General features: G+C 46.3%; 3 protein-coding genes across 6 annotated transcripts; 2 read left to right on the forward strand and 1 right to left on the reverse strand.

The window, feature by feature from the left end:
• Positions 1–69: 69 nt before the first annotated feature.
• Positions 70–18,264, reverse strand: Lypd4 (LY6/PLAUR domain containing 4). 2 transcript variants are annotated; one of them, XM_021735165.3, is made up of 5 exons: positions 4,129–5,500; positions 1,693–1,879; positions 1,377–1,520; positions 597–923; positions 70–337 (listed from the first exon to the last, which is right to left on the reverse strand). In XM_021735165.3, exons 2-5 carry the CDS (start codon positions 1,757–1,759, stop codon positions 135–137), a joined length of 741 nt encoding a protein of 246 aa, XP_021590840.1. In that variant the 5' UTR covers positions 1,760–1,879; positions 4,129–5,500; the 3' UTR covers positions 70–134. The 2 variants fall into 2 exon arrangements, with proteins under 2 accessions (XP_021590840.1, XP_077888089.1); XM_078031963.1 differs by lacking the exons at positions 597–923; positions 1,377–1,520; positions 1,693–1,879; positions 4,129–5,500 and adding exons at positions 15,816–15,893; positions 17,604–18,264.
• Positions 5,428–10,789, forward strand: Dmrtc2 (DMRT like family C2). 3 transcript variants are annotated; one of them, XM_040278853.2, is made up of 9 exons: positions 5,428–5,540; positions 6,662–6,889; positions 6,971–7,128; positions 7,379–7,455; positions 7,720–7,903; positions 8,000–8,126; positions 8,953–9,013; positions 9,169–9,343; positions 10,255–10,789. In XM_040278853.2, exons 2-9 carry the CDS (start codon positions 6,666–6,668, stop codon positions 10,365–10,367), a joined length of 1,119 nt encoding a protein of 372 aa, XP_040134787.1. In that variant the 5' UTR covers positions 5,428–5,540; positions 6,662–6,665; the 3' UTR covers positions 10,368–10,789. The 3 variants fall into 3 exon arrangements, with proteins under 3 accessions (XP_040134787.1, XP_077888086.1, XP_040134785.1); XM_078031960.1 differs by having other exon boundaries at positions 5,448–5,540; positions 5,913–6,889; XM_040278851.2 differs by lacking the exon at positions 5,428–5,540 and adding an exon at positions 5,822–6,034.
• Positions 17,692–24,936, forward strand: Rps19 (ribosomal protein S19). Its single transcript, XM_005338176.3, has 6 exons — positions 17,692–17,782; positions 18,259–18,329; positions 18,596–18,696; positions 23,349–23,532; positions 24,008–24,062; positions 24,870–24,936. Exons 2-6 carry the CDS (start codon positions 18,259–18,261, stop codon positions 24,894–24,896), a joined length of 438 nt encoding a protein of 145 aa, XP_005338233.1. The 5' UTR covers positions 17,692–17,782; the 3' UTR covers positions 24,897–24,936.
• The last annotated feature ends 1,682 nt before the right edge of the window (positions 24,937–26,618 follow it).

Raw genomic sequence — 26,618 nt, forward strand, 5'->3', positions numbered from 1 at the left:
CCCTAGACATAGCTGGCCCTCCTCATACCTTCCACATCTCCATACTCTCATGGACCACAGGACAAAGCACAAGGGTAACTCTACAACTTTATTTGGTTAATCAAAGGGGTCTGGGCGTTGATACAGCTGGATGGTCAGTACCTGAAGACAAGCAGGAGGCCTAAGAGAATTCCCCAAGAAGGATCTTGACTAGAGGGCCCCGCACCAACAGTCTGGGACTTCTGTATGATGTTGAGGACCTCAGTCACTTTGATACTTCCAATATGATGAAAATCTGATAAGAGATTCTGATATTTACGAGCACAGCCCAAGATGAGGAAGGTGGTATTGAGCGTCCCTATAAGGAAGAAAGGGAAGATTCAGGGACGTTTCAAGAGAGACATTACCCAGAAGCTCCTCACAAACCAGGACACCTCCTTTTCCCACTAACACACCAGGCACCTTACCCCTTCCTCCTTGGAATTCTTGTGACTGGTCCCCTCTACCCAGAATCCCATCTCCAGACCCCATCAGCCTCTCTCAGAGGTTTGTTTGAAGTTATTGACAGCACCTGGCATACAGCAAGCATTTGATAAACAAAGTTCCTCTCCTCTCACCTGCCTGAAATTTGAAGGTGGAACTGAAACAGCTATGGGCAACAGAGGGACAAGTCTCAGAGGAGACAAAATTTGGAAGACACTCCTCATTGTGCCTGCCCACACATGTTGGGCAAGTATTCGAAGAACTTGAGGTAGACTTAGCAGATTTGGCCTTGAGCCTCACAAAAGGCTGCAAGTTGGTGAGGTTATTGCAGAGAAAGGTCCGGCAAACGTGACTATAGGAGGCAATGGACACTCCAGGAGGTGAAACAAGGTAGGAGACTTGTTGATGGTAAGATAAGCTTGAAGTGCAGCCTTTAAACCCCACAACTCCCCTTCTGGTCCCTGAGGAGCAGAGGATTAGAGAGTTCTGATCAGTGTCATTGGCCTCACTCAAAGTCCACCCTTCTCCCTCATCATCTGTGCCCTCTCTGCCCACCCCACACCTTTGCTTCTTCCCCATGTTCACTCATTGCAGCTGCATGAGGCTCAGATGCGAGGTCTCCATCTTGGTCTCTTTAACCTTCTCCCTACAGGAGTCCCTCTGCTCTTCCCTGTGTCCCATCCCTTTTTCTACCCCATATTTCCCCCTCCTCCAAGATCCGCCCATCTCCATTTTGTGCTCTTCATCAGCCCACAATACAAACAGCTGGGACCATCACTGCTCTTGCCAGTATCCTGACATATTCCCAAACATACAATGACGTCAATATCTGGAACTCTAGTCCTGAGTGCTGGGAGTGGAGCTAGGGATAGAAGAGTGAGCAGAAGGAGATTATTAAACCCACCCCACTTCACCTGACTCAATGAGCACTAGTGTCTCCTCACAGCCTTCTCTCAGCTTACACACCATGCTCCTCATCAGAAGCCACCTCCAGTTATGGAAGGTAACAGCTCTGAATGCTGAGGCTCTTGCTTCATAGCACAAAAGAGTATCAGCCCCTAAAAAGAGAATGAACTTCCAGGCATCTGCCCCATATCACCTTCTCAGGCCCTGAGTTCCAACCAAGAATTCAGCCTTGGACCTAGATACCCAGCCCTCCTTCCCCAAGTGACATGAATCCAGCCTCCCACCTTTTGAGGTCTTAATAGCATTCAGCCCCGAAAGACATACAAGGTAGAGAAGAGATGGCCCCTAGGAGGCAGAGCAGATGCACAGGTCTCAAATGCTGGGATCCCATGGTCCTGTGTCTGGGTCCTGTATGCTAAAAGTCAGTCTGGAACCAATTTCAGCGTGGGTTCCAAATTCAGTTCTTGGCAGTCCCTAAATTCTCTGTTCACCCACTTCTGGGTCACTGTTTCTGGAGCAGAAAGTTGACTGCATCAGTTACTTGAGGACTTCAGGAACACAGGCTCCCCATTTCCATGGTCTCCCCTCCAATCTAACCCATTCCCACCACATCAGCTTCTCAAAGCACAGCTCTAATTCTCCCACTTAGGTCTTCCCACTAGCCTTGGTCGGATCTGAAGGACCACTATTGCACAGGCTGTTCTCCAGTCAGACACAATGAAAGCAGAAAAGCAAATGGATGCTCACAATTCCTATGAGTGGAAGTCAGTCAAAAGACTACTACACACCACTTGGCTCAATAAAGAAACTAGAAAATACTTATGACAGAATAATATTATAATGCATACCATACACGAGTACATGCCAAATCCACTGAAAACTCAATAACATCTGTAGACTAGTTAAGAGTATTGTACCAATTTCTATTTCTCACTCATATGCTAGGTTATATAACATGTCTTCATGGGGAAACTAGAGGAAGGGTTCAAGATACTTCATGTATTATTTTCGCAACTTTCTATGAGCCAATAATCATTTCACAATTGAGAGATTTGGGTTTTCTTTTTAAAAACAACAACATACCAAATTTTAGGATACAATAGTATTTACAAGTAAACCTATATTTTTAAATAAATTTATCAGGAAAAAAGAAACATTGAAAAATAAATATGTTCATGAATTAGCTCAAGAGGTTGTATAAGGAAAAATGAAGCACACACTCCCAAAATAAGAATAGAAATAAAAAGGATGGCAGAAATCAATGAAACAGTAAACAACAACACTCATTATTATAAAAAAAAAAAAACCTAATGTTCATTCTTTGAAAAGATTAATAATATAATTATCTGGCAAATGTGCTCAAGAGAAAAGATGCAAATAAAATAAGAATGAAAAATGGGAAGTGACAGCAGATGTTTTATAAATAATAAAAGTATCATTAACAACTCTACATTGATAAATTTGAAAACCCAGATGCAGTGAATAAACTTTTAAAATAAGAGAAAATGCCAAAATTAGCATAAGAATATACATAATGCAGCACTGGGAGTGCAGCTCAGTGATACAGCACTTGCCTAGCACACTTACGGCCCTGGGTTCAATCCCCAATAAGGGGGGCTGGAGGAATAGCCAAGGACCTCCTGAAAATCAACCAGAAAGAGACAGCAACCCTGTAGGAAAATGGACGGAGTATATGTAGAGGCAATCCTCAGACAAGCAAGCAAGAAAGGCTAACAAACACACCTAGCAACAATCAGAGAAATGCAGCCTCCTCAAACTGTACATCTCTTGGACTGACTATAATCAGGAAGCTGGAAACAGACAAGTTTTGGCAGTAATGTGGGGATAAAGGGGTCCTTGTGCACTGCTGTTCATGTGATGGTTGGTGGGATGGTGGATAGGGTTCTTTTCCAGATCCTGAGGAACAGAGGAGTTGAGAGTTCTGATCAGTGTCTCAGGCCCAACACAGCATTGCAGAAGGAAGTCCGACAATATTTAATCAAATTAGGTATGTAAATATGCACTTCTGGTATATCCTGGATACAAAATTTTCCACCTTTGGGTTTATGAGAATGCAAGCATTATTGTGATGGGTAAGCGGAGGCAATAGGCACATCCCTTCCTGAGACCAACTGAACACACAATATGAAGGGATATACACCACACAATATCATGGCAGTTAGAAGCAACTGATTAGATGTACACTTGTGTATGTGCATGGGTCAGAAAAGTACAGATGTGATTATTTTAAGTAGTAAATAATAATATCATGAGCATAAATTTGAAAATGTGCAGAAAACTCTACACAATTTTGGGACAATCCACACAAACCAAAAGATACACATTAAGCACCTTAGAAGGACTACATATAGGAAGGTTAGGGAATGAAAGGGGGAATAAGGATTGGTGGAAATAACTAAAACAATGTAGGATGGGGTATGAAGTTTATAGGTCTTGCACACAAAGAGAGACCAAAGCTGGAATCTTTATCCTGCTGCTTACCAGCTACACGATCTTCCACAATTTGTTGAACTCTTGAGTCTGCTTTTTCATTAATAAAATGTATTAATAATATATTTTACAGGGTCATTGTGAAGATTAATAAGATTATTAATATAAAGTACAGGCAAATGCTGAACTCTATAAATGTTGGTTCCTCTCTCCCTCTCCCCTTCTCCATTTAGAGGATCCAGTTCAAGTTGTTTAGCTGGCATTCAAGCCTTCCCCCACCTCACCACCCCCAAGTTGACCCCAAACAACCTTTCAATTTTATCTAATATGGCTCCCTGCACAGCAGTCCAGCTGGAGGTCACTTTTCAAGCCTGGAATGCCACAGATCCACAGGGTTTGTGGCCCAGAATACTGCAGCAAAGAGGCTAAGGTCCACAGAAAAGAAGGGACATGGGAAGGGGAAATGAAGGCTAATAAAGGTTTACACAGAGGTGTTATTCTACCCAGAGAAAATCGCACACACCAGCCCTTGAGACAAAACGACAGGATAGAACAACCTAAGCACAAGTGGAGACACAATCAGAACAGACTTGAAATGAAACCCAGAAAGAACAAAGGATGGAGTGGTCAGAGGGGATGCTACCCCTACGAAAAAAACAAATCTACAGAGAGGAGAAGCAACCTGATGGACTGGAACCCTGCAGGGAGACAAAGGACCAGCAGGGACAGCACAGCAAAAAGGCAGGAAATGAGGAGTGAGGCACTCAAAACAGTGAATGAAAGAAAAGGAGACAGGGTGGGATGGACAGAGAAAAGGGATCATACAGAGAGGATGGGGAGGGAAAGTGTGAAATGGGTGTTAGGGAAACGGGGGAAGGCTACCATTAAGAGTCCTGGAAACAGTTGAAATCCCTAGAGGCACGCAGAGGGCAGAGGGCCTCGAAGAAAAAGTACAGACGCCTCCGGAGGCAAAGAATGCAAGAAAGGGGCGCAGGTTATCAGGGAATAAATAACCCGAAGAAAATGGGTCCAAAAAGCAGCAAGTTGAACAAGCAGAAAGAAGGTCAGACAGAGAGACAAGGGGTTCAACTTGAGAAGGTGAGACCCTGGAAGGAAACAGGGAAATCACAGGTTGGGGAAATGCATCAGAGACAAAGCATAGATTCAGAGTTGGGAAACCGGAAGAGAAGTGAAAAAGAACAAGCGAGTTCACGCAGCGAGGATCAGCAGCGAAGGCAAAGCCCGGAGCGCAGGCCAGAAATGAGACTGCGCATGCGCCCACAGTCTAGTCAACGCCTCGGGGCGGGGCTGAGCCTACCGTTCCTGGGGGCGGGGGGTGGGCCAACCTCGGTCCGGGAGGCAGTATTCGACGCCCCATTGGTCACCTTCTCCAAAAGAGGAAGAACAATCTAAGAAGGCAGGCCATGGGGGGAAGGGCAAGGGGCACGAGACTCAACTCGACGCGCTATTGGCTGGCCTGATGGTCTGGCGCGAGGAGAAGTGGGCAGGAGGGAAGGGGCGGGCCATCAACGTACGGATCTCGAAGCACATTGGCCACCGGCCTGAACAGCAGTAGGCGGTGCTTGAAGCTCATTGGCCCTTGTGATAAGGGGCGGGAAAACCAGCGCGAGCGCAGCCGTTCCTCTAGTTCCTCTAGCCACTTTCTCGTCCTTTCCCTTGGCCACCTCCTGTCTGAGTCTGACTCTGCTCTCGCGGCTGTGGTAACCACGGACCGGGGCGCGAACACGACCCCCCCTCCCTGTTCCTTCTGCTTCCTCTCACTTGGCACTGGATCTCCCCACAGGCATCCTCTCGCCCTTCCCCTCGCGCTCCTCGTGCCTCTCTTCTCCCTTCCCCCACCCCGCAGGCCCCTGGGCGCGTTCTCGTGCCCTGCCCCCTCCCAGGGATGCTGGAGCGGGGCGGAGCCACAAGTCCAGTGTTTGGGGGGATGGCTGCTGGAAGGGGTTGCATGAGAGAAATGGTTGCATAAGGAGGGGAGAATGCATGAGATTGTTATTAGTGGGTACAGGGGCATAAGCACTGGGTGCAGCCACGACTGCACAGGTTCGCCTGAAAGCCTGGATGCCTTCTAGATGCAGTGGAGAAATTGACGCCATCAGCTGAAGAATTTTGGTGTTGATCAGGGCCTCGCACATGGCTGGAACTCAGTAACCTGTCCAGTGAAGGAATGCGTGAATTAAAATAACTATTGAAAGTAGGGCAAGGAGCAGGGTGGGAATGTGGCTTAGTGGTAGAGGACTTCCCTACCATCCATGAGGCCATGGGTTCTATCCCCCAGCACTGCTCAAAAAGAAAAGGAAAAAAGAAAAAAGGACAAGGAATTAATTAGAATAATGTAGAACAAAATCGGACTGGAGGAGTGTGAAGGGCAGACAGAATTCTGATTTGTGGGTATGGTGGGACTAAGAATTGAGGAGGGCATAAAAATATTTTTAGGAATTAGATAAATGCAAGCCATAGGATGACAACTGTTGAAAATGATGCCAGGAAGAATTCTTGGGTGGAACGGGATGTTTGTAGAAAGGGGGTGCAGATACCATTGAGGGGGATCCTGGGAGGACATGTATATGCCTCAGACTGAGTTCTGTCATGGGAAAGTGTGCAGATGAAAGATAATGATGTCTGCATTGAACATATACCTAAGAAAGGCCAGGGCAGGGGGTTCTTGGGAAGATCCATGAGAAGTCATGAGGTGAAAGCTGAGTCCAGAGTGGTCAGGCTGGAGACTCATGGTGTGGCCTCTTCAAGGCAGAAGGGTTAGGTTAGGGTTACTTAGGGGAGGGACCACATGCCCATCCTGAACTGCCACTCCTGCCCCTAGATCCATGGAACCCAGTGAAACACCTGCTGTACACCACTGCCCTGCTGACTCTGTCCTGGGAGGTGAGACCAGAGCCCCCCAGAGCACAGAGCTTATCCCCAGAAGAGCTGTCAGTCGCTCTCCAACCTGTGCCCGCTGCCGCAACCATGGTGTCACTGCCCACCTCAAGGGCCACAAGCGCCTCTGCCTCTTTCAGGCTTGCGAGTGTCACAAATGTGTCCTTATCCTGTGAGTATAAGGGAGGGGAAGAGGATGGGCTTCCTCTAAAGGGTGGCTGACTTTTGACTTGCACCCCCACACACACTTTAGGGAGCGCCGAAGGGTCATGGCTGCTCAGGTCGCCTTGCGCAGGCAGCAAGAGGCACAGCTAAAGAGGCATCTGGCTCAGGGACTGATGAGGAGAGGAACAGCCCCTCTCAAAGCTCCCACCCGTGTCAAGAAAGGAGCCACTCGACCAGGGGTCCCCTGTGAGTGTCTCTGACTGGGAATGGGACAGGGATTTGGGTATAGAAAGCATAAGTGGAGAAGAGAGTCCTGCCACTGAATTGATATTTGACCCTGGGCAAAGTCACCCCAACTATAAAATGTGATCAAATGTTGTGAGGATACAGTGAGATCTGCAGGTAGAACATGGTCAGAGGGACATATGAACTCAGATGGGGCTGGGATAAAACAGGTTAAAAGAAAAGACTCACTAGAGCTCTCTGGTCCTCACAGCTGGAAAGGAGAACATAGCACCCCAGCCTCAGAGCCCCCATGGGGCAGTCCCACTGGCACTGACACCTCCTGGGAAGGTAAGGAAAGCCTGTGCCCTGAGAGAGTAGCTCCCAGCCTAAGTCCTGCAGAGACCTCTTCCTCTGTGCCCTCAACACCTGATACTAGCCCCTACCGTAACTTACTGTGTAATCATGGGCAAGTCACTTTTGTGGGCAAAATGACAGTACTGGACTTTTAAGTGCCCCTCCCCACCATTTAGGGGTCCTACAACCATCCCAGAATATACCCATTCCTTCTCCAGCCTTGTACCTAACTCTAACCTATGCCCTCTGCCCTTGCAGGAGAACTCCTGTGGGCCTCTGCTGCTCAGCCGTCCCCCAGAAGCCTTACCTTTACCCTGGACTCCAGTGCCTCCTGGCCCTTGGGGACCAGGGCACTGGCTGCCTCCAGGCCTCTCCATGCCACCTCCAGTGGTATGCCGCTTGCTATGCCAAGAACCTGCTGTCCCTCTACATCCCTTCCCTGGTAGGAAGATAGTTCAACATTCATTCAACAGATACTTGTGTGCCAGTTTGCCACTATCAAAAAAGGAAGAGCTCTGCATTTTCTTACCCACCTTAGGCTTTGACCCTGGCACCTCCCTCCGGCTGCCCACCCACGGGTCCCTCCCAACCTTCCCAGGATCTCGCTCAGTACTGACAGCTCCTCTTTCTGGAGAGCCCCAAGGGCCCCCTAGCCTGCCCCACACGTGAGTAGAGAAAAAAGGATGTATATTTATTCTGAGCCTGACTCTGTGATGGATGATAAAAAAGGAAAGGTCTTGGGCTGGGGCTCAGTAGCAGAGCGCTTGCCTAGCATGTGTGAGGCACTGGGTTTGATTCTCAGCACCACGTATCAATAAATAAAATAAAGGTCCATTGACAACTAAAAAATATTTAAAAAAAAAGAAAGATCTCAGGCTAATAGGTGAGGCAGAGTTCTCCTAACTCTAGTATTTCTTAGCTGTGAACCTTTGAATAAATGTCTATATTTTCCCGAGCCTGTTTTTCTATTGGCAAATAAGATATGCTATTACTTTCAGTTGTCATAATAATTAACAATAATGTATATAATATACCTAGCCCTGGTCCCCAAACCTTGAACAAATAGTAGCTATGAAATCCTCTTAAACAGATAAGATGAATTAGGATTGCCTGCAAAATGGAAGGCCACTATAACAAGAAACTTAGAGGCCAAGGAAAGAGGCCAGAGGTCATTAGAGAAAGCTTCTTGAAGGTGGGATAGGGGAACTGGGGGAGAGAAACCAGAATCTGGTAGGACAGGGTCATAATCTCAGTCCCTCCATGTATTTTGCCCATTTTTTAAAACTTACACCAATGATTTCCTATAATCTGGGCAGGAAAAACTGACAGGAAGTTTCATTTTATGGAAAACAAAGGAGGCTAAGACAGTGAACAGGATTTAACCAGGCCCACAAAGTCCAGTGGCCCAGCAGCCTCTCAGCTTCCCAGATCAAAATGTATACATGTCTGTTTATGTGACTGATATGACCTGGCATCTCTCCATGTTTCTAGATGCTCGACTCTGATACTCCAGTCCTGTGGCACCCCAGACTCTCTTCTGCTACAGCCACAGGTCCTGGGAAAGAAGTGGCATCCAAGACCCAGGGAGGAGGTTGAGCCTGGGGAAGGAAAAAGCAAGGAACTATAAAAGAACCAGGGGCAGAGGAACACCTGCAGGTTGGGCAGAAGTGGGGATTCCCAGTCTGCTTCTTTCCCTTTCCTTTGCAGGCCCCTGGAGCTTCTCGCCTGGCCTGGACATCTGCCCCCTCAGAGCGGCAGCTGCAGCGGGAGGCAGCTGAGGCCCTGGTGGGTCTGAAAGATTCATCCCAGGCTCCCCGCCTGACCCCTTCTGTCCCCCCCAACCCTGCCTGGATCTCCCTGCTCCACCCCTGTGGCCCACCAGGTAACCTGCTTCCTGAAAGGGGAGGATGGAATAAGAATGGCACTAAATGGAGGTCACTAGAGCAAGCAGAGGTCAGGGATGGAGATGAGGGAAGGGGTTAACAAATTGAATGTCCTCAGATCCAGGCTCCCAAGTTCCTCAGCCTGGCCTCTGGGATTTTTAGTTGAAGCTTATTCAGTGAATCACATTTACCAGTTTCGTGCTCAACAGCAATTATCTAGTATTCCAATGTCAAGGAAAATTAGAGAGGTGGAGATTTTTCTAATGGCATATAGCCAGACAGTGTGGAAGCATGTCTCCTGACTCTAGCCCCAAGGTTCTCTCTCCAGACCCTAGCTGCTTGCTGAAGTCTGAAAAGGGAATGAAGAAGTAACCAGGGTCTGACCTGGGAAGAGGTGATAACTACCTTCCAGGGGTTTCCTTCCTGCTTAGGGAATCTGGATGCTTTCACAAGGCTCAGTGGTGAGACCATAGAACTCTTAAGGAGTGAAAACACTCACTCAGTTTCAATTTGTGGACAGAGAGGGAAGGCTGAGAGCCTTTCTGTTCCAAGAGTGGATTGGCTTAGAGGAATTGCTGCAACAGGGAGAGATGCAGCCAGATAGGCTTCTGATTGTAGAGATATGGCATGCTGGGTTTAAGAGTTTACACAAACAACTGTGCACAAAGGGGAGCCAAGAAATGTTTCTAAACTTGGCAAAATATATCCCAGAGAGCCTGAGCTTGAGAAAGAAAAATATGGTAGCTTTAATGGAGGGGCTAGAGAAGGCAAGATTGGAGGTGAGGAAATCAGCAAGAGGAGGTCTGTGCAGTTAGCAGGTGAACAAGGGTGAGGTGGAGCAGATGGGGTAAACAGAGATCTGCTGGGAGGGGAAACAGATATGACAGGTTCTACCTTTTCCTGCCTGTAGCTCCTGCTGGAGGAAGAGGATTCCAACCTGTCGGCCCCTCTCTCCGACCCAGCCCAGCTCCTTCAGTTTCTCTGCATATTGGGCGCCTGGGGTCCATCTCCCTTCTGAGTTAAAAGCCCAGAGGTGGAGGCTGCCTCACTGGGGCAGGAAACCAATAGCCCATAGGCACTGCATATTTGGTATTTTACTTACAGATTTTTGCATGGAATTTAATATAGTACAAGCTTCAGGATTTTTTTTAAAGCTTTCAGGTGCTTTGTTAGCTTTCAGTTCCTTTTATAGTGTGGGCATTTCCCTGGCCAAAGATGGATATTTTCATACCCTTCCTTGGGTCTTAGGATCTTTTTAAATATCCAAGAAACAAAGAGTTGTGCAGTTTAAGCTGACCAGTATCTAAATACTTTTCTGCATGAGTTCATGTTCTGTATATACCTATGTACTCATGTCTGCTCCATGCATATGAAAACAGGAGAGTACTTTCATTATGTGTCTAGGTTTGTGTGAATAAGCAAAAAATAAACATTTGTTGTTTTAAGTACTGAGATTTGGGGATTATCTGTTACTATAGCCTAACCTTGTCTATCCTGACTGATAGAAAGGACTTATTCAATTCACCTCTCATAATGAAAATCAGTTATTTAAGATTTACTACAAGGACTGAGCCTTGCATGCCTGAGGCTCTGGATATATCCCAAGTACCACGAAAAAATACCACAAATAAGGACTGAGGTTGTGGCTCAGTGGTAGAGTACTTGCCTAGCATGTGTGAGGCCCTGGGTTTGATTCTCAGCATCACAAATAAATAAAGGTCCACTGGCAACTAAAAAATATTTTTTTAAATACCACAAATAAGCACAAACTTGGAATTCTTATTATGACCATATAACAGTTTCCTGCTATCCAGAGGGCCACAAATTGAAATACCTACAGGACTGAGCAGACCATATAAACGAGTTAAAAGGGGGAGGTAAGGGCTGGCAAACTGAAAATACATGCTTTACCTAAAGGGGCAGACATTTTTGGCCCTAGTGGATTGTTGCCAGGCAGAAACATGGGCTCAGAGTTGCCACATCTTCTGGTTTTTCAAATAAAATTGAGAAACTTTTTTTTTATGTTCAACATCTTATTTTTTTTAATGTTGGCACATTTTTCTTCTTTATATCTTATGTGGGCCAAATAAAACATACCCAAAGGCCAGCTTTGGTCAATGGAATGTCAATTTGATGCTAAACTAAGATGACATTTTCCAGATGGAGAAACTGAGGCCAATCAGGACAAGCACCAAGTTAGTCTTTATCAAAAAAAGTTTTTCCTGAACTAAGGAGTGTGTCTAAGTTTGGAAGAATTCTTCCAAACAATCATTACCATTTATTAAGTATTCACTATATTTGATACACCTATATCCTAACAGTAACTCAGTAAGTTGTGAATTATTTCCATTTTATTAATAAAGAGGCTAAAAGAAGTAAAGTGACTTGCTTGAAATTTTAGGGAAATTTTCTAAGCAATACTCAGGAGGATTCCTTCTCCTTGCCAGTCCTCAAATGAATTAATAGATAATTTTTATAAAGCACAGAGTCTTATCTCCAGAGGATAGACATGAATCAAAGTTTTTCAAAAATGTCTTGCTTTTTCTACTCAAGCTATCATAAGAACTTACCTACATTTGTTTCTTAGTCTTCTGCTGTTGAGTCTCCTTGAGATGTTCCAAACTTATGAAGACCTATGAGCTACGCTATTCTAAAGATATGCAGACCTGGAGACCCTATCCATACCCACCCTTAGAAGGGGCAGACAGAAAGCTCAAAGGACATGCCTGGTCACTGACCGTTTTTCCTGATGTTACCTATGCCCCTTTTTATTCTTTTTATTTATTGGTGGTGATGATATCCAATTACAGCTTGTTCTTATTTGGGTCCTTACAAAGGTGGCCCCTAACAGATTACAGAGTGACAAACCTGCAGCACTTCTCAGGAGACCTTGCAAGATATCAACAGAACTGAAGTCCACTTGACATCTTCCTTTACTCCCTAGTTATAACTTAGATATATGATTGCCCTTTAATAGACCTGCCTACACCTTGCTGTGCCATGCTTTCCCAGTGACAGAAGTCACAAAGCAGGGAATCACTGTTACTCAGACTATGCTAAGACTTTGCTACTCAGGGCTGACCAAGGGTCCCCAGTATGCCAGGGTCACTCATTTGGGAAGAAAATGAGAGTATAATTTTGGGAAAAGGATGGCATGAGAAGGGACCTCCATTTCCCTGGAGCCCACCTCCCCATCAATGCTAGTATTTTTCCAAATCATTAGTACCTCTCATTGGTGCCTGGAGGAGTCGGGCAGATCTCCTGAAAGAGGTCAGCCTTAGGAATGGGGTAAATTTAAGAATTGTTCATGCAGGCTGGGGTTGTGGCTCAGTGGTAGAGCATTCGCCTAGCATATGTGAGGTCCTGGGTTCGATCCTTAGCACCACATAAAAATAAATAAATAAATAAAGGTATTGTGTCCAATTATAACTAAAAAATAAATATTTTTTTAAAAATTGTTTCATGCTTCCACATTGCACTCTTCATCCACAGTTGAGGAAACCAGCCTCCGAGATTTTAGCCAGTGGACTGTGAGCACTGTTTTTCCTATACAACCCTCTTTCCCACTTGCCACTACAAAGTTGGGAATGGTGTTGCCATAGTCCACTGGAGTACTGGGTAAGTCTCTCCCCTTCAAATGCTCTCTCAACACTCTAGAAATAACCAATGATTTCAAATATGAAGCACCATTACACTCCTTTCTTTCCTCACAAGACCCTTCCCCAGAGCCATATACATTTTTTTTTCATTTTTCAGTACTGGAAACTCAATACAAAGGTACTCTATCACTTAGCTAAATCCCCAGGGCCCCCCAAAACTTTTTTAAGATTATTTTTTTAAGACAGGTCTCACCAAGTTGCTTAGGGCCTTGCTAACTTGTTGAGGCTGGCCTTGAACTTGAGATTCTCCTGCCTCAGCCTCCCAAGTAGCTGGGATTATAGGAATGAACCACTACACTTTGTGCATCCCCAGCACTTTTCATCCTTTACTTTTGAGATAGAGTCTTGATAAATTACAGAGGCTGGCCTAGAACTTGCAGTCCTCCTGCTTCTGCCTCCCCAGTCGTTGGAGTTACAGGCATGTGAAACCATGCCAAGCTAATTTTGTTTTGCAGTACTCTGCAGGGAACCCAGGGCATCAAGCATATAGGCAAGCACTCTACTTGTGATTCTTTCATCTCAGCCTCCCAAGAAACTGGGATTATGGGTATGGGCCACCATAATGGGCTATACCCAGGTTTTATTTCAGGAGCACAGTTCACAATTCTGCCATTTGAAAATTCATGCTGCCTTCACTTCAGCCCTACTCAAACTTCGTCCATTCCTGACCACATTTCTAGTCCAAGGTAGCCATGATATCACACCACCTATCCTGTCCAGTTTATCCTCAGACCCTCGTTCCTGGTTCATGTAGTGTTTTAGTCAGCTTTTTCACTGGTGTGACTGAAAGCCCCAACCAGAACAACTGTAAAGTAGGAAAGGTTTATTTAGAGGCTCACGGTTTCAGAGGTCTTAGTCCACAAAAGGGCAGTTCCATTCCTCGGGGCTCACAGTGAGGCACAACATCATGGTTGAAGAGTGTAGTGGAGGGAAGTAGCTCACATGGTGATGAGGAAGCAGAGAGAAAAACTCCACTCTCCAGATTCAAAATATATAATATACCCATGGCCACACCCCCAATGAACCACTTCCTCCAGCAACAACACCCACATTCCAGTTACCTCTTAATCCATTAGGAATTAATTCACAGATTGGGTTAAGTCTATAACCCAATCATTTCTCCTCCAAATCTTGTATTGTTTCACACGTGAGCTTTTGGGGGACACCACATCTAAACTATAACATGTAGGTTCATTCTGTACCCATGATGCCTTATGTAGTTGGTTTTGCAGCTCATGACAAACGTTCACATGTACACAGCCTTAAAACTCATGTCCTGCATAGACTCATGAAAATCCTAAACTCTTCCCTAAAGCAAGATTATCCTTTTCATCTCTATTGAACCCATTAGTCAGAGTCCTTATGTTCCTTAGGGGCCCTTGCCCGCTATTTAACAGACCTGATTATCTTAAACTATGCCTGTGTCCATCTGTGTCCATCTCTATGCCCAGAATAACTATTCTCAGAGGACAGCACCTAAGGCTGGGGGGTAACTCAATGCCAGAGTGTTCTCCTAGTACCAACAAGGTCCTGGGTTCCATCCCCAGCACGACAAAAAAAAAAAAAAAAAAAAAAATTTAAAACAATCCAGAGGCCAAGGCCTGTTTTCAGTACCTCTTTGTGAGATTTCAGAATATATGGGTAAAAAAAGGTGTTTCCAATACCTTGGGAATTGTTTTTCCTGCCCTCAAGTCATTCTTTTAATGTAGTTTATTTTTTAGAGTAGTTTTGGATTCACAGCAAAATGAAGTAGAAAGTGGTGTTTAAGGGGCTGCGGATGTGGCTCAGGCAGTAGCGCGCTCGCCTGGCATGCGTGCGGCCCAGGTTCGATCCTCAGCACCACATACAAACAAAGATATTGTGTCCGCCGAAAACTAAATAATAAATATTTTAAAAATTCTCTCTTCTCTCTCTCTTTAAAAAAAAAAAAGTGGTGTTTACATACACCACTCTCTTCCTACATACACAGTCTCCACTGTTTCCATCTCTATCAACACCCTACACCAAAGTGATAAATTTTTTTACAACTGATGAGTCTACATTAACACAACTCACCCAATGTCCACAGCTTACATTAGGTTTCACACTTGGTGGTATGCATTTTTTGGGTTCTGACTAACATAACAACATATGTCTATTATTATAATATCAAAGAGAATAATTTCACTACCCTAAAACTCCTCTGAGAAACATCTATTCATCCCACCCCCCAACAAAACTTTGACAACCATTAATCTTGTTAGTTCCCTGAAGTTTTGCCTTTTTCCAGGATGCTATATATAGGTGAAATCATATAGTATGTGGCTTTTTCAGATTGATCAAATTATACTTATTAAAGTTTTCTCTAGAGTCCTGTCTTTTTTGGAGGGAGGGTTAGGGACTGGGGCACTGGTTATTGAATCTAGGGATGCTTAACCATTGAGCAACATTTTTAGCTCTTTTTACTTTTTATTTCAAGACAGGGTCTCACAAAGTTGCTGAGGCTGGCTTGCTAAATTGCTTCTTGCTCTTGAGTTGGTGGGATTCCAAGCATGTGCCAACATGCCTAGCTTTCTGTCTTTTCATAGTTTAATAGCTGATTTATTTTTAGTAGTAATATTCCATTGTCTATATGTATCACAGCCTCAAATCTATTTTTTGGGGGGAGGGCTGTGGATCATACTAGGTATAAAAATTAACACTAAGGACACAGGTATAAAAATTAACACTAAGGACACAGTGCTGAGAAGCCATGATCTCTGAAATCATAGACTATAAGAAAGTCAGCTCTTTAAAAGCATAGCAATAACGAGAATGGGCAGCTCATGCTTACCTGGAGGGTCTAAGTCACTCTGATACAGAGAAGCAGTCATGGTTTCCAACCCAGCTGAGAACTTCAGAGAAAGGATTCCTAGAGACAACAATGCACATTTATCCTAACCCTTTATTTCCACAGAATCAGCACTGTGAGTCTGCTTCTCCACCAGACAAGATGCTAACAATTACCTAGTGCCCACTGTACCTAAATTCATCAAAACTCTGTTTACCATAAATTTTATCTAAGCTTCACCCTTCCCAAATTCCTATACTAACGCCATTCTTGTACTGTATGGTACTCCACATTAACTTTGGAGATCTCTTTTTTAAAAAGAGATATAGAGAATGATTCCATGAATTGGCCACAATGAATTAAGCTTAAATGATTTAGAACTGGTATTAGAAATGTATAAAAAGTGAGCAAATTATCCAAGTAAATGGAAATTTCCAGTTAAGCATACATGACAATACATATTCAAGGACCTATTTTTTTTTCCCCTGGGACGAAAAAAGCCAAGATACTAAAAATATTCTTGTGTTTTCAAAGTGTGAGAAATGGGTTTCAACAGCATGTAAAACCCAGATTTAAATGCATGATAAGTAAATGCATGATCTTATCATGCTAGAAACATAATTTTTTTTTCAATCCTGGGGATCAAACCCAAAGAAAGCTTCCTACATGCTAGGCAAGCACTCTATCACCAAGGTACTCTCCCAGGCCCAAGATTTTTCTTTTTTAATAGATATAACGGCTTATAAATAACAGACATTTTTGCATACAGTATGTATCTCAACTTGAGAAATTTTTATATTTTTAAATTGGTATTTTAAATTGTCTTTTGAATATAGGAAAATGGCTACATACATGTGTTTCTTTTTTGCAGTAAGCTAACATAATTTTATTGGACCACAATTATCCTTCACGTTCTCTGGTGGTTGGGCCTCATAAAAAAGATCACGTGAGATCATGCATGTACTGCTACAGGACAAGCCACAAGAAAAATGTCCAAATGTTTACTTGTACCTGGCACAGAGTAAGCACTCAAAATATTTGTTGTTGGAATATGTGGCGCACCCCATGCCAGAACAGTCACTTAAAGTAGGTAAAAGATTGGGACCTCGGGGTGCGTGTCACAGAAGTGAGACCCAAGCCCAGGGGCGCAGGGCGCGGTGGGGTGGGGAGGCAAGCGCTCTGCCTAATTACACAAGTCAGCCAGCGGGGCGAGAAAGGGGCCAAGTGAGCCTAAGGGTAGAGCAATGATTCCAGCACTAGGAGGAAGACCTAACTAACTTCTCCGAAGGTCCGGCTTCTGCCTCTTTGTCCCTGCCCTTAACTCCCCGCCTCCATTCCCACTCTGGCCACCAAGGAGGAGGTGAAGCAATTTCCGCCCTAAGAAGGGTGAAGCTTCCAGCTCCTGCTCTCGCGAGTACTGGTGATGGAAGGAGTAAAGGCAGTGGCCTCATTTCTTTTTTGCCCTTCCCCTAGTTTTCTTGTCGCAGTTCCGCCCTTACTACTTTCACTTCCGGCCATGGAAAAGTCACTTCCACCCGGAAAAAGGGTCGTCCATTGAGGCCAGGTCTTCTTTCCTGCCCACTCAACTTCCCCCGTGCTTCCGCCCTCAGTATCTTCTACCGCTACTCCTGCCGGCCACTACAACGCCAACTAAGCCAGGTTCCCCCAGCTCCAGACGGGAGTTCCCTCTTCTTTAACGCTCCTCTCCGAAAAAAAGGAAAGGCTGGAAGGAAACACTGGCCCCCACGCCCGCCCCCCAGCAGCATTTCCAGTTGCTCCTCTATCCCTCACCATACACCCTCCCATCTGGGCGAAGATGAAGGCACGTTTGCCCTGAGACAGGCGGAGCCGCCGACTCTAGCCCCGTTATCGCGAGAACTTTGAAGTATCGCGAGACTTGACGCCCGACTTGTGCGCCCGGGAAACCCCGTCGCTCCCTTTCCCCTGGCTGGCAGCGCGGAGGCCGCACGGTAAGCTGGCGCTCCGGCACGGGCTGGGCATGGGGATTCGGGGCCGAATTTCCCGGCTCAGGAGTGTGTGCCTCATGGCCCCGGTGAGCACGGCGCGGGGCCGACCCGCCCCCAGAAGCCGCGACCACGTGCGAGCGGCAGGCCCGGACATGCCTGCTCCGCGCGGTCCGGAACCGAGAGGGCCTGGCGGGCAGCTGAGGGGTGCGTAAGGGCATCCAGAATCCCGGGGCTGAGGGATGGCGTTGTGCAGGGAGCTCCCAAACTGGGGCCAGGCCGGGCTGGTGGGACCCACAGAGACGAGCGCCAGTAAGTTCTTGGGATCCATAGGAGCCAGGGCCGGAGTTGAAGTGGGCCTTGGGGGTTAACGCGGGTGCTGCGGCTTAGATCGCCGAGGAGCCGAGTTGGCTTCCAGGGCCCGGGCCCTCATTCAGACCTCCACCAGACCTTCTGGTTACATGTCGGACTTTCTCTCACAGATGCCCGGAGTTACTGTAAAAGACGTAAACCAGCAGGAGTTCGTCAGAGCTCTGGCAGCCTTCCTTAAAAAGTGAGTGCGGGGGCTGAGGTCGCAGTCTGTCGGTTGGCACGTGAGCGCACCAGGCTCCTGTTCGGGGAGGGAGGGGAGATTTGTGTGGGGCTTCCATGTGAAGAGTGCACTTTCTGTATGAGGCCTGGGTTGGTGGTTTTGCGTTTCAGCCCGTTTATTTGTGTCTTGGAACCTCTTTCTAAAGTTATGTTCAAACGAAGAGGTTATATGGGTAAAATTATTAGTGAGATTCCTGAATTGCGTTTTCCTTCCTGTTTCTGTCCTAGGTCTGGCAAGCTGAAAGTCCCCGAATGGGTGGACACAGTCAAGCTGGCCAAGCATAAAGAGCTTGCTCCCTACGATGAGAACTGGTTCTACACACGAGCTGGTGAGGAATATGTGTGGGCCCTTGGCTAAGGGGGAGAAGCTGGGTAACCCCATGCACAAACCCATTTTGCTCCCTCCCAAGGTTGCAGTAGGAGAGACTTTTGTGTTGCCACATGTTATGTGACTTGAGACTTTAATAACTGCGGTTTTAACAGAGCTTTGAGGAAAGCTTGGTGTCAAATTGGTGGTCGTGTTTAATTAGGAGTTCTTCACTTGAGAGAGGCAACATCCCTTCTGCATTCAGGGAGTCAGATTCATGTCCACTGCTTAACCATAACCTTGGACAAATTGCTTAATTTGCTTATGTTTTCAGTTTCTAATCCTAGTGATGGAGGAGCTAATGGTGGTACTATTGCAGGATTATTGTGAAGATTAAATGAATTTAAAGCAGTCAAAATTTTAGAAGCGCCCATTGCACAGTAATTAAAGTCTGCTGTCTTGTTTCTGTTATTCAGATCATCATGTTAGACTGCTGCCTAGCAAGTTGTTTCTCACTTCGTGGTTGGGATCTGAGCAACTTCTTGCTCTAATCTTGATTTCTAAGTGCCTGTAAAGAAAACACCCTGACCTTGTGGTCACTCCCTGCTGTCCTGGCAGCTCTCATCTTTTTTTTTTTTTTAATCTTATAGTTGTAATGTAAATACATTTGCTAACTTCACAGTGCTAGTTCTTGCCTGTTTTGACATTTCTGGACTGTATACACATCACGCACGCTTCTATAGGTCTAACTTACAGGGATGGGGTCAGTGCTGGGTTGTATTAAGGGAGCAGCCTCTGCACAGGTCTTCTATGGGATCTTGGCCTCTCTGATCTCCCTTTGTGAAGTGGGGGCTCCAAACTAGCAAAGGTCATTATTAGATAGGAGACAGTTTGGCAGATTTCAGGAATGACCCTGAGATCAATTGGCCTCAGCCTTGGTACAAGTTGGTTAGCTCTAACAACATTGTAGACTTGTTGTGCACTCATGCATCAAATGTCCATGGGGCCCACTTTGTTTCAGGCCTTGGACTGGGCACAGGGGACCAACATGACTCATCACAACCTCTGACCTGAGGACTAAAAGATCAACTCTGTGAGGTGGGTAGGATGGGTAGCATATCCACCCACCCACCACTATAGTTTTAGAAAACGGGGGTGGTTGTCGGGTTGGATGGTACATGCCTATAATCCCAGCAATTCAGAGTGCTGAGGCAGGAGGATTACAAGTTTGAAACCAGTCTGGGCAACTTAGAAAACCCTATCAAAACTAAAAGGACTTGGATGAAGGTCAGTGTTTAAAAACTTGTGGGTTCAATCCCTAGTACCAAAAAAGGGAAGGTGGGGATGGTGAAGGAAAGCTAGCTCCCGGGACACACAACAGTGACGAGACCAGAATGGCACAATGTCCTCAGTGTTTTTTGGCAATGCCTCAAGAGAGATTAAAGAAGCTTTGGATTTAAGTTTAGAACAATGTAATAGCTTTTTCCATTATTTGAGGTGCATAGACATTTTGCATGTACTAAAAACCTGAAGTAGAATTGCTTTTGCCTGCTTCACAGTTGATCTTAGAAAGGTTGAGTAACATGTCCAGGGTCAGCCAGTTAGTGATATCAAAATACATCCTTAACACTGCTTGGAAAGGACTCTTCCAAAATACCTTTTTTTTTTTTTTTAACGTAAGGAATGGTTAAAAAATGGGATCAAGACCCTGGGGATGAACCTAGATGAATCTGCTGGTCATGATATAGTAGTTGCAGCCCTTTGCTTAGGAGGCCCTTCCCTGGACATCTCACATTGGGTGTGTGTTCTCCAGTGGAGCTGGAGCTCCAAAGCTCCCTTTTGGACCTCACTTTCCCAATGGCGTTGTGATATAGGGAGTTGGGGTGCTGTTTGTGCTTGTTTTTTACATTGCTACAGCAGCAGAAGCCGAGTTATTTTCTAATCCACTACAAAAGATGCTTGCTTACTGATGTCTATTCTAAAATCTTATGTGCTTTTCACCTAATGTGGGTACAGAGAGGTAGAGTGACTTTTCAAGCAGCTTTGGGGGCATTGGCAAGCCAGCTCTGTCTAACCGTAGGTTCTAGGCTGTATTTTCTCTTTGGATGGTGAGATCTGGCCTATTTTGCCCCCTCAGGAGGTAGAAGCTGGAGTACAGTGAAGAAACATACAGATGTGGGAAATAAAGAAGTTTGTGGCAGAAGGTGGTCTGGATGTGAGGCAGGACTATGGTATCAAGTTTCAAGGCAATGAGATGGAGATAGAGAACAGATAATCTCTAAAGGGAGGCTCTGTTGCTCAAGATCAGACTATAGTGGACCTAAAGGGGCAGGATGGTGTCACCCTAGTTAGGTCTCTTGGCCTGTTAATTATCAGAAAAACCTGCTTAGGAGTGAGATGAGAATCCATTATGGTGTCTTGGTGGGTATTTGACTGGGAGAATGCTCAATCAGAATACTTGAAGACAGCTTATTGCTTATAGGGTAAAGGCTGGTCCTTCTGACTCTTGTGTAGGGTCAGGGACTCAGTCATACTGTGTTAGAAGAAATGAAGCTTAGGAAGCATCACAGAAAAATTAAAGGGCCAAATCAAGATCAGGAACGTGATTTTTCCTTGGTTTGTCAGAGAAAGGTCAGGGCAGAGCCCCCCACTTTTGACTAGTGTCAGGATACAACCACCAGTCTGTGCTTATTAGCATAAACTGTTGGTGCTATGGTGGCTCAGAAAAGCTGGCTTGCTTGTCTCAAGTGCAGAGTGCTGTTGTCCCCCAGCCCAGCAGGAACACACAGCTGTTCCCCCTTTTCTAAGGAAAAATGTACTGGGGTAGAGAAGGCCTGTGGGGCTCTCAGCCTGTCACAAGGCCTAACTCGCCTACGAATTCATCGAGAATGGCCTGGATTTTTTTTTTTTTTTTTTTTTTTAATTCCACCAAAGTGTGGCAGTAGGGCCCAGGTCTCAAGGGGGTGGAAAAGAGGCCAGTGCTTTCCAGAACTTGGTGTTTTATAGTAGAGCTCCAGTGAAGTAAATCCCTTCCTTCACTTCTTATGGGTCAAAAATAATGGGGTGGGGGCTGGGGATGTGGCTCACGTGGTAGTGCGCTGGCCTGGCATGCGTGCGGCCTGGGTTCGATCCTCAGCACCACATACAAACAAAGATGTTGTGTCTGCTGAAAACTAAAAAATAAGTATTAAAAAATTATCAAAAAAAAATAATGGGTAGCAGGGCCTTGTACTCTCTCTCCATTGTGAGCCCCAATTGAAAGAACTAGTGTGCTTTGATGGCACTTATTTCCCACCAGTCACTGTATTTAGGAATTAAATTTAATGATCTCCTTTGGTGCCACTGTACCTACCTCCTGGCAGCTGGATATATGTGCTTGTGGCACTACTAATAAGGAGCCCCGTTGAGATTGTCTCCCACCTGCCTGTTAGCTCAGTGTTTGGCCACCTGTTTTGCACATTGAGCCCAGGCTGAGACCCTGGATCTCTGGGCACTGGTCCTGGCTCAGCAAGACCAAGGTTGCGTGTACCACTTCTGATACACAGCTTCTTACCTTTCCTGAGCCCTTAACCCCTAGCAGGAGATCAGGTCTCCTAAGCAGGGCACAACCAGATGAAAGCCCATGGACAGAGGTGGTTGTTCATTCTGGGATGGAGTTTTCTAAAGACTATGGGTGAAGTGATTTATGCCAAGATAGTCTCTTGATTCTGGCAGAGGGGCAGAACTACAGTAAAAAGTCCCCAGGGCAGAGATAGGACCTGCAGTAAAGTGGAAAGGTATAAAACTGATGGAATGATTTTATTTATTTGTTGTAGTTGGACACAATACCCCTATTTCATTTATTTATTTTTATGTCAAGCTGAGAATCAAACCCAGGAGCTTGCTTATGCTAGGCAAGCACTGTACCATGAGCCAAGAGGCCAGAAGCAGTGAGAACTTTTTAAGTACCCTGGTCACTTGGTTTGTTGTACACAGAGAACACTGCCTAGCCTCTGGCTCTAAGTCAGTAGTTTTTGAACTGAATCACTGGTTCACCCTATTGATTTTCAGAACCAGAAGAGAGCTCACTTGAGCAGATTCTGGCCCTTGTGTTTCCCAGCCGGTAGAGCCATATGATGGCTGGAGGACTGTCTCTCCTGCTCCTGGTGAGGTTAAGTGGTTTGCCTAAGGCCATATCAGTCCAGCTTCTGAGGCCATCTTAATGCATGAGTGATTTTGTGCAGGGCATTTGGCACAGGGTCTAGCAGACCTATGCTCCCATTCCACAGCAGTTCTGGGTTTTGTTAGAACTTGCCTTTTAGGAGGCTGGCCCTGGGATCAAGCCAGTCCAGGGATAAGAACCCTTGTGTCCTAGAGGGCATGCTGCGGGTTCCAAGTTGGGAGCATCCACTGCATAGGGTGTCTGCCTTCTCCCTGTTGTTACTCAGGCTCTCTTGGGCATATAGATATGATCAGTTTCTTAAAACATTGACTAGGCTCCGCCCTCACCATGCCTCACATTCCTGCCTAGAGTACATAGTGACTTGACAAACTGGGAGGGCTGGTTGGGGGTACATCAAGTGGTCATCATGTGTGTTTTCCACTTCTTCCACTTAAAATGGTGAGGATTAGCTCTCACTGAACTGTTGTATGTGCCTAAGAAGTGTTCTCAGCTCCCTCTCACTCCACCTCCAGCTTCTACAGCACGGCATCTGTACCTCCGGGGTGGTGCTGGGGTTGGCTCCATGACCAAGATCTATGGGGGACGTCAAAGAAATGGTGTCATGCCCAGCCACTTCAGCAGAGGCTCCAAGAGTGTGGCCCGCCGTGTCCTCCAAGCCCTGGAGGGACTGAAAATGGTAGAAAAGGACCAAGATGGGTAAGCAGAAAGGGAACCTGGGGGCCAGGTTATCAGTACCATAGGCCACATACACTGAAGCTGTCGGGTGCCTCCCACCTGCCTCCTCTCAGGGCCAGGCAGGGCATTCAACAGAAAAGCAAAACAGTGAGGGGGCCTCACCCCGACCTCTCTGGCTGACTTCCTCAGGCTCCAGGAAGGTAATTTAGTGACTGTCCGCTTTCATTAGCCTGCTCGTTAACTTTTCCGAATTGATTTTTCGCGGCTTTTGATCTAATGCTTGCACAAACGACACCCAGTCAGCTCCCGGGAGAGCTCGCGCTCCTACCCCCAGCTCGTTGGAATGCAACTGACTAGGGCCTGGGTGGGACTTGGCTGGAGCTGGTATGTGGTCCCTCAGCCAGGTGCCTTCTTGGGAAGCCTGGCTTGTGGCCAAGAGGAGGGGGCTGAGAGCCTGTACTCCACAGGGAATGACTGAGATTCTTTTCTCCTTTAGGGGCCGCAAGCTGACACCTCAGGGACAGAGAGATCTGGACAGAATCGCTGGACAGGTAAGATGTGACTTTGTTCAGGGTGGGACCCTCAGTCACTCCCCCAATTTCCAGAACCTGTTGTCATGTAGATGTGACTTATTTCCTTTCCTGAAGGGCTTACCTCAGGAAGGAGCTGCCCAGGGGCAGAAAAAAGATTATTTCTGCTTAAGTTGATCGAAAATTTGGGTGTTGGGGTAGAGGGAGCCCAGGCCAGGGTGGTGTTTGGCCTCTATAGGGCACATCTATCTGCCCCCACACACTGGTGGTTCCATTTCCCATATCTTGTGCTTACTTGGCAGCAGGTGGGTTCAACATACTGGGTCAGGCCCCACATCCTGAGTGGATGACACTCAGGCAAAGTCCCTTTACCCCTATAGTCTCCCTGTCATGGAATGACCCACTCTCACCAGCCTGCACTGGGGTTGAGGATTCAATCCTCCACAGGTTGCAGTATAGCAGGAGCCCCAGGACCTAAGGGGTCCTGGCATGAGCTCTGTGTTGGTTTCTAATCATTGGCTCAGGCCTCCTAGAAGCCTTGAAATATGTAGTCACTTAATCAAAAGAATGAAAGGTGCTGCCCTCTGGGAGTTGGAAGAGAGCCTGGTACAAACATCTGTGCTGATGGTTAGCATTCCCCTCATGGGGCAGTGGGCAGAATTGGACTCATCCATTTGCTTGAGTCCCTGTAAAATGGGAAGATGACCTCAGTTATGAAGATTAAATGAGTACGTTTGGCATCTAGAATTTAGTGTGTGTATTACTGTAGCCAGTGGAGTGCACAGTAGAGACCCCCCACTCATCTGAATTCTTCATCTTTTCCCACAGGTGGCAGCTGCCAACAAGAAGCATTAGAACAAAAGGATGCTGGGTTAATAAATTGCCTCATTCGTAATTTTGGTCTGGATCTCTTGATTGACTGAAAGCACATTCCTAGGGACCAGGGGTCTCTGGATGGTTATGTTGAACAGTAGCTGGCAGAGCACTAGGCCAGTCTTCCCACTTCAAACACCTCCCTAACTGGACATTTTCCTGCAGTGGGTAAGGGGACTGTATCCCTCCCCCACGTCCTGTGTTTACAATTCTCTGGAACAAGAAACAAAGGGTGACTGGTTAAGCAGTGACAAATCTGATGCTGGGTTGCAGAGGTGTCATCTGTTAGAGTAGGGATGGTCCTAGAGCCCATGTGTCTTTCCTGGGAGGAAGTAAAGAGGGACCTGCAGAATTGGTGCTATTCTGCTGGGGGTTTTGCTGAGGACAGAACCCTTAGAATATAGTGCCTCTGCACTATATTCCCAGACCCATCCCCCTCCAGGGTCTCACCAAGTTACTTGGGTTGCATTCCTGCAGTTGCAGGGGTTACAGGTGCACGCTGCTGCCCAAAGTGATTTTCCAGACTGGTACCTATGTATGAGCCTGCATGGGCAGGGTGGGCCTACTTGAGCCTCTGCTTTTCGTATTAGGGTCGTGGCTTTGGGCCTATCCCAACCCTAGAGCCTTGGGAAGGAGGTGTTGATGGAGCCAACTACTAGAGCTTTGCACAGGTCTGGACCCGTGAAGTTTACACCTGAAGAGATCCCTGTTACTTAGGTCCCTAGTGAGGCAGTTAGGACCACCTGGTACCCACCCCCCAAAATACTTAACCCAGATCCATTTGAAAGCAAAACCTGGAGTGGAGGGAGAGTTGCAGCTATAGGCTGGGGATGTAGCTTAATGGAGGATTTGCCTAGCATGAGCAAGATGGTTCCATCCCCAACACTGGGAGGGAAAAGAGTCCATCTCTGCTCTTAATTTTGGGCAACCTTGTGCAACTCCCCATGCAATCCTCCCTCTCCCGCTTACCCTAAGGGATTCAGCAAGATAGTCACATAAAGCTTTGACTCAGGGTAGCATTCCTGGTAGACTGTTGACATTGCATTTAAGATGGACAACCTACAGCTCCCGCACCATGTGGGAGATGAAACTGCCACCCCTCCGAGTTTGGAGGTTGCCAGTGCTGAAAGATTGGTACTGAATAAATAGTATGTGCCACCAGGTACTTGCAGAATATTTTGTACACCCAAGGGCTATATACTGGAAGCAGGAAAAATCAATCGCAGATTAGGTAATTTGTGAGATGTCCTATGGCTAGAGAGTGACAGTCATTTGAACCCAAACTGCCAGCTCCGTCCTGCTACAGCACTATCAGAAGAAAAAAAGCTGAGAAAATGAGGTACAAGAGTTTACATTCCCTGGCATGACCCCAGACCAGTCAACATCCAGTTCTGGAATCTTGGTTTTTGTTTTTGTCCACCAAGGATGAAAACACTTCCCAGAGCTAATATAAGCATCTGGTCTGTACAGGGTGGGGCACCAGAAAGAGGTACTAAGTAAGTTAGACCGGGTGCCTGAAATCCAGCTTTGCCTATCCAACCGCTAGGGGGCAGCCAATGCCCTGGAAACAGCTTCTGAAAGATGCTGAAAAATATGAATTCCTAGGGCTTCCAGCTCTGGACCCATGATTCTTCCTGGGAAGGCCTTAGAAGGAGGGACTGAGGCATAGAGGGGCTGATAGCCTGCTATTCAGTGACAACAGGG

This window comes from Ictidomys tridecemlineatus, chromosome 15, assembly GCF_052094955.1.
Source record: "Ictidomys tridecemlineatus isolate mIctTri1 chromosome 15, mIctTri1.hap1, whole genome shotgun sequence".
NCBI classification, from domain to species: Eukaryota; Metazoa; Chordata; class Mammalia; order Rodentia; family Sciuridae; genus Ictidomys; species Ictidomys tridecemlineatus.